Below are 7,604 nucleotides of genomic sequence, written 5' to 3' on the forward strand. Positions count from 1 at the left end.
TGATAACTTCCCTGAAAAAGTAATCCCATTACTTTACTGATTACTTATTTTCAAAAGTAATTAATTACTTAGTTACTTTTTAAAAACACGATTTACAACCTGAATAGGTGATAAAGCGATAGATCTTTCAGCCCAATTCTACTTTTTCTGCATAATTCATCATACAAAATGTAATCAAATGGAAAAGTCTCTTTTTAAAACTTGTTTTATTAGTTTTAAGCGTTTAACTTGATGCATCAAGCAAAAATTTAATTATATGCAACATTCTCTGACTGGAAGAAATTTGTTTAACATTTAAACCTATTTTCTGCACATTCCAGTACATAAAATAAAATATTTTATTTGTGTTTACACTCACTCTTTCAAATAGATGCAAGTAAAACACAGCAGCAAATAAATAAAGTCAAAGACTAGCGGTCCTGTTGCTCTATTTTCACCTGTGAAGCAGGAGTGGGGTAGGCGGAGGTTTACCCTGGTGCAGGTGAGCCGCAGCGGTCAGTTGAAGACTCCACGAGTTTCTCTGTGAATTTCCCATTACGTCGTAGCGCACTCGCTGCTTGCTTGGAAGTTTTGGGGGGGGGGACACACTAATGTTTTTGTCACTTTTTATGGAATCAAACTCAAAGTAAGGTCAGTACTTCCACGCTTTAAACGCTGCACGCTCATACTCTCTCCCCACGATATATTATCCATTGTTGATCTGCAGACAGCTGTTGTCACGAATGTCGCACTCGTTTACATCACTGTCATGAGACATTCTCGCAAAAACATCACGGTTTTAGTAACGCAGTAACGCAGCGTTCCTACGGGAAAGTAACGGTAATCTAATTACCGTTTTTGCAATGGTAATCCCTTACATTACTTGTTACTTGAAAAAAGTAATCAGATTACAGTAACGCGTTACTTGTAACCCATCTCTGGTGCTAAGGTACATTAGTGGTTAAGGTACAACATAATAATTATAAAGAATATAATTATATTTATAGGTCAGCCTAGTGGAGCAGTGGTTAGCACTGTTGCTAACCACTAGGAAAGAGCTTCAGGTGTGACTGGACAGGTCCACTGGCTCTTGATTTGGAGATGTCTGTTTAAAAGAGTAGACAATTTAAGAACTTCAGTGATCCAGTTACAGCTCCATTCTACATGTAATGGATGATCCAGGCCATTTAATTTGTGGTGTGAATTAGACATAATCATTAATTATCAGACTGCATGTTAACGCTGCAGCTGTATCATATTGAGCTAAATTACAATTCATTGTCAAATGTGTAAAAAGGTAGGAGACATGTAAAGAAAATAACTGTTTTCTGTTGCCTACATGACACACCTAAACTGTAACATTACACCAGTCTAGGGTTAAATTGGGATTCAAAGGTTGAGCACAGGGAAAAGAGTCACACCTCATAATAATTTCTAATCTGAGCTTCACTATTTATTTTTGTGTGTACATGATGTGATCAGCTGACCTGTGGCTCTTCGTGAACTTACACCACTTAATTCAACAAGATGTCAGCAGATGTTTCACAGTCATCCTGGCTGATTTCTATCCTCTACTCTGACACTGCACTGTTTATATTTTCTCTATAAATATGGTTCGGTATAAAGTTGGAATTCAAGACAAAAGTCTCACTCAGTTTAGTTGCATAAAAAGTCCAGATTATATCAGTGGGACTTCATTACCCAGTAGCCCTTGCTCAGTCATGGGACTTCATCCTAACAGACTCCAAAGCAGAGCACTGTTGTGAACTAAGTGGATCTCTATTTTGACACTTTAGCTAAATGCAGATTAGTAATTACCACAAATATTGGATCATTATTATTTGTTAATTGTGTTTGGGCTTTGTTTGTTTCCTTAAATGTCTAATGTGTTTTTGAACATTACATTGTGTGGCTGTGTAAAGTGGAGTAGTTGTAGATCCATGTTTCTGGTGAGCAGAGGTTAATTAGATGTGTAGTGATCGCTGACTTGCCTGAGCAGGGACGATTTCATTCCTTGTGTTGGAGCGCCATCTTGTGCTGGTTTAGAGAATTGTTGGAAGTTTATATTCTTTCCCCCTTAAAGCACAAATAGGATGATTTAAAGTTGTAATATTTTTAAACAAGAAAGAGTTTCCTTTCTTGTTTAAAACGGGCATGTTATGTTTTTAATTAATTTTATTAGGACATGTCATTGTGAGATGTGCAGAAACAGTGAGAGAAGGGAAAAAAACTACTCATGTTACAAAGATGTATGTCATTTTGCATTTTCACTGCGATTGTTATGAAACTTGTGTATTAGTTCAATAACAAAGATCTGTAATGACTCATCTGTTTTCCTGAGTGTTAGGCTGCCTTTGCATTTTCTACATCGCTACCATGCAGTAGCCGTCAATCTCAATACTGTCATCATTACTCTAGTCCATTCATCTTCTCGCTTGCTTTCTTTGGACCAATCAGCCTCAACTTTTCACAGTTTAAATCTGTGTCCTCCATCATTATCATTTTCAGACTCTGATTTGTGCAACCGACCTCCTCTCCATCTCCACCTCACTGACATCTCAGCCAGAGCTCCATCCAAGCCTCAGTCGTCATCGTTTTATTTTTTAGTCTTCAACAGAAAAAAGTGAGTAATTTTAGTGTTAAGTCATTCATCATATGAATGATATACATGTATCATCCATCAGGGACAACTGGTTCAATAATGAGATAACTTGGAAGAATTAAACAGTATTTATTGAGATAGAGAAACTAATGTATTTAGAGAAATTGGCAATATTTGGCAGAAAGCGATCCAGCGGTGACAGGACTTAGGTCAGGAGCCCTGGAGTCTAGACTCTGGTGGTGGTTAAAACAACAACATATTTTGGGACATTATCCAAACACTGACGTATTTGGATCTAGAAAAGAGAATGGAGCATCATTGTTTTTTTGTTTTGTTTCGACTGTAAATGTATTCAGTAAATTCTTCTGTTGTTTGTATATGTAGACCACAGTATGTGCAACTTTGTGTTGGTTGGGATGAACACTGTGCACCTAAAATACTGTAAATATATTTGGTACCATGTATTTGTGTTTGTATACAAACATTCTGAAATCTTTTACAGTGCACTTATGTAGGCCAATGTACTGTCTTTAGTAAGTGTAACACTGAACAACAAAGGCTTACAGTAAGTCAGTGTGATGACTGTAGACAAAGTGGTCATAGTGTTTTACAATCAATAATGTTTTACAGTCAAATGTTTATGATGCAGGAGTTCTGTGTGTGTGTGTGATTTTATAAAAGACACACTGCGACGTCTCAGAGGCAGAGCTCTCATGAGTGCACAACTAAGATATTTGCTGTCTGTTTGCTCTCCTGCATGCAGTAATTAAAAAGGCTGGCCACAGCTGATCGCGTTGCAGACTTTATTAACAGAAAACTCCACAACATAAGCTAACTCCCTTGTACATTACTTATTGTACAGAGCTACAGTGATACATAGGCAGCACATGATATAAATCCTCCTCAGAGCAGGAACAACTTTCCATCAATATGAGGCTGAACATGAGCTCTGCTTCAGAAGTGATGCTCTACAGTGACATCTTTCAATCCCTGCTCAGCCTGGTTGGGTGAGCTCTTTACCACAGAGACATGCATGTAGTTTCCTATAATTGTTACAAAATTATATCAGCTGCTAACACAGGAAAAGTTCAGATAAAGAGATGATCAATCTGATCAATCATCAGCATATTGATTGATCATAGAATGATTCAGAGTGTTACCTTTGGCTCTGCGTCGATATAAAGACACCATCATGAGAGTGGAGATGAAGTACGGACAGAACACCACCAGGTGGAGGAACACTCTGAATACACACTGGAGGAAGGAGGAGGGAAGAGCTGATGTGGTTGGTGGAGCTGTAGTAGTTTGTTTTTCTGCAGAGAGAATCCCACCTGTTCAGGTGAATATGTGGATGAAATAAGAGGTGAAATCAGAGTGAAGCTCCTCACCTGTGACAGTGATCCAGCTGGATGGAGACTCTCCATGACCGCTGATGTCACACTTGTAGAGGCCTTCATCAGACCTGGAAACATGCTGGATGGTCATGTGACCTGTAGGCTGCTTCCTGATGAGGGAGCCATCTTTATAGAAAGCAGCTGGGAGGTTGGAGGGAGTGGTCTTTGTTTTACAGAGCAGAGTGACATCATCTCCCTCCATCACAGGGAGGACAGGACTCTGCAGGATCACTGATCCACCTCAACACAGAGACAAACTACAGCATTTCATCCATTTACACACAGCTTCATCAACACTAACTCCACACACTCAGCTTACCAGTGACTGTCAGGTTAACCATGTTACTGATGGGACCCTCTCTGGACTCACACCAGTAAACCCCACTGTCTAATGGGTCAGTGTAGCTGATGGTACAGGAAGACTCAGCTGGTTTTCCCCACTCATCTCCACACTGAGTCCTCTGTTGTTTGCTTGTGTTTCTCCTCAGAGTCCATCCAGCAGAGCTGTCGTCCTCCTCACAGCTCAGAGATATAAAGTCATATTTAAAAAACTGAGAGCTGCTGGGACTCACAGTCAGATGAGCTGTGAGGAAGAGGGTATGATGTGAATTCATTTTTAAAAGAGAATGACCAACTGAGTCTCAGAATCTTTTACTGTTTCAACAACAGTAACACAGCCACCCAAAATAAAACATATATTGCAGTAATTACATCACGTGTCTTCAGTATTCCCAAATCAGATCCTCACTTTACATTTAAAATCTGATACTGATACTGATAGTAAACACAGTAGCCAAGTATGCAGTCAGATCCTGGCTGGTCCAGGTTCAGTGCTCTCAGATGCACAGTTATAATTAATGTTATTAAAAACAACAAAACAGTGGTGTTGGATTTAATGCCTCAGTTTGTAGAGACAAGCTTTATTGAAAGTTTATACATGCCAGACAGCATTAAAAATAAGATGCAGAAAATGTCTATTTGAGACTCTTTGAGATGTTTTGGATGATCATGATGAGTCACTGACCTTGGTTTGTTGTGCAGCACAGCAGTAAGTTCAGACCTAAAGAGAAATGATCCTCAGTTAATCTGAGTTTTCATTTGGTTCACATTACAGCAAAGCTCCTTCTAGTACCACGTCTCCCCTTTATTCGACTTTTTACAGAATATTCAAATATTGTCGATCTCTCCTGTCAGCAGGGTTCTTGTAACACACTTTATTACATTTAACTCCTGCCATGTTTTTTTCTAGCTGTTCATTTGTCTGTTTTTGTTTTTGTGTTACATTATCAGATAGGTTATAAAACTATATCCATAAACATCATGAATGTGTCACAGAGACACAGACAGCTGCTAATCAGTGTCAGTAACAGACAAATAAAATAAGTTCAGTTTTCCACTTCTGGGATAGCTGAGGTGAACAGTAGCAGACAGCAGGTACAGCCCCTTGTGTCAGCCTGTCAATCAAACAGGTCACACCTGTAATAATGTAAAATTTAAGCCTTAATTCCTCAAGATGCAAATTAAAAATACACACTTTGAAATATATTCTTTCCTAATTTCTCTGTTTTATGTACAAACAACACTGGTTCATCTGTGATTCATAAGTCAGTGTTTGACCTTTGCACAGTACTGTGTCTCACAACATATGTCACCACCCTTGTATAACTCAGCTGATATGATATAAAAACAGTTAATTAGATTCTGAAGTGAAAGATTGAACTTACAGAGCAGCTGCTGAAGAGATGCTGGGTTCATCTTGACTGAGCTCAGACACAGCAGTTAAATCAACTTCCTTCCGTGTTCTTGTTGCCATTAAAACAGCTGATCTAATTTAAAATGGCACAGAGATGATCAAACTCCATGTAACCTTGTTATATTATGTTTTAAAGGGTTGTACTTTTGTTAAAATGGTAAAAAAAAAAAAAAGAAGAAGAAAAAAGACAACAACCCTGTTTTCCAACTGTCAACATGAGAAATCATGTTTTATAGCAGGTAGCTGTTGTTTGGTGCTAGTATGAGACCCTCTCTCTCCCACCCTCCCCCACTAAGTAAGTGAGAGGAAGCAGCTGTTGTTAAGGAAAGAGGGCCAAACAAGCAGGAGGCCTAAAATAGTTAGTGCCCACCTTTGTCACTGTGTTAACTCCAAATATTTTTAATTCACTGTGTAATCTTCTTCAGCCAGCAAACCCAGGAAGTAGAATTATTTGAACACACTGACCAACCAAAGGCCTTTGGTGATTGGATTAATATTCAGCTTTTACCATAAGGTAGTGTAGACCCTTTTGCGGTCTTCAAGCACCCCTAAATTTCATCACAACACCTTTAAAAATCACTAAAGTAATACTAGTACTGATGATGTATTTTATTTAATTCCATCTGTGGAATATTTGGGGCATGTGATTAATTCTAGTGGACTGCACACTGCTACATCGAAGGTCCCAGTCATCATTGATGGACCTCCACCCTAACTTGTCACTCAGCTAAAGTCTTTCCTGAGGACACTGAACTACTATTTCCTCCTGAGATCATCAGTGCATTTTGTGATCTATCCTGTGACAGCCTCAGTGTATTTCTCAGTGTATGTGGTTATTGTAGGTGGCTGCTTGTTTGAAGATGTCCCAGTTTGTAGTGCTGAAGCAGTCCTTCAGAGCATAGGCGCCCCCCTCTGGCCACACATGTATCTGCTTCTGTGTTAGTCTGGTGACTCTCCCTCTGGGATGATCTGATATCCTCGTGTTGGTGTTGTTCCCAGATCATCATGAAAATGTTGGTCCAGGTTCAACATTGCAAGTGACCAATCAACATTGACATTTCAATCCTGACCATAACAATGGTCCAGATGAATAATCAACATCACTTCAATGTCATCTTGCTATCTGGGGTCCCTTCGGAGGCAAGTGTTCATGTTTTTAGACTCCCCCATACAGACACTGGATGTCTCCTTCCGTGTCAAACATGAAGAAGGATTCTACATGGTGTATGCTAGTTCCGGGAATATGAAATGTTTTGAGTGTGGACCATAAGAAAATAATGTGCCCTCAAAGACAGCTTGCAGCGTGTGGAAGGGATTAGGGGGCGGCAAGCGCTAAATGGAGCTGTGCCTCCAGCAAGTGGTGAAACTGTCCTTTCTGGAGAGGATGCTGCGCCTCCGGTGCGAGGTGAAGTCGTTGTTTCTCCTGCGGATGCTTTGGCTTTGGTGTAGAGTGAGGTAAGTGGTTGCATGACTACAACTAAGTCGAAAGAGAGGGTGGAGGCTGAACCTGCGGTCAGTACAACACAGAATGGGGATGACATGAGGAGGTCAGAGTTGGATGTAGTGTGTGTTGCCCCGGGGGAAGGAGGGGTGGAGGAGCAGCAGAGCAAGAAGCCTGCTGGTTGTTATGGTGACGACATGAATGACATGGAGTGTGATTCTGACTCTGATAATGTTTGTGTAGCAGACAGTGTCTCTCAAAATCAGATTTGTATTCTTGGTTGCTTTTCTGTATGACACCTTTGGTAAAAAAGTGAATGTTGGGGAGTATTTTCCTGATGTTGAGAAATTCATTCGGTCAGCTATGACTCTTTAGAAAGTTGTGGGGTTGGACTTACTGGATGGTAAAAAGCGTTATTGCCTTAAGAAACATGTT

General features: G+C 39.8%; 1 protein-coding gene across 1 annotated transcript; it reads right to left on the reverse strand.

Moving 5' to 3' along the window:
- Positions 1 to 846: 846 nt before the first annotated feature.
- LOC112844137 (Fc receptor-like B) lies at positions 847 to 4,955 on the reverse strand. The gene is made up of 2 exons (XM_025903804.1): positions 4,295 to 4,955; positions 847 to 4,215 (listed from the first exon to the last, which is right to left on the reverse strand). The coding sequence occupies exons 1-2, from the start codon at positions 4,587 to 4,589 to the stop codon at positions 3,917 to 3,919; spliced, it is 594 nt and encodes a 197-aa protein (XP_025759589.1). The 5' UTR covers positions 4,590 to 4,955; the 3' UTR covers positions 847 to 3,916.
- Positions 4,956 to 7,604: the final 2,649 nt, after the last annotated feature.

Source organism: Oreochromis niloticus, linkage group LG3 (assembly GCF_001858045.2).
Source record: "Oreochromis niloticus isolate F11D_XX linkage group LG3, O_niloticus_UMD_NMBU, whole genome shotgun sequence".
Taxonomy (NCBI): domain Eukaryota; kingdom Metazoa; phylum Chordata; class Actinopteri; order Cichliformes; family Cichlidae; genus Oreochromis; species Oreochromis niloticus.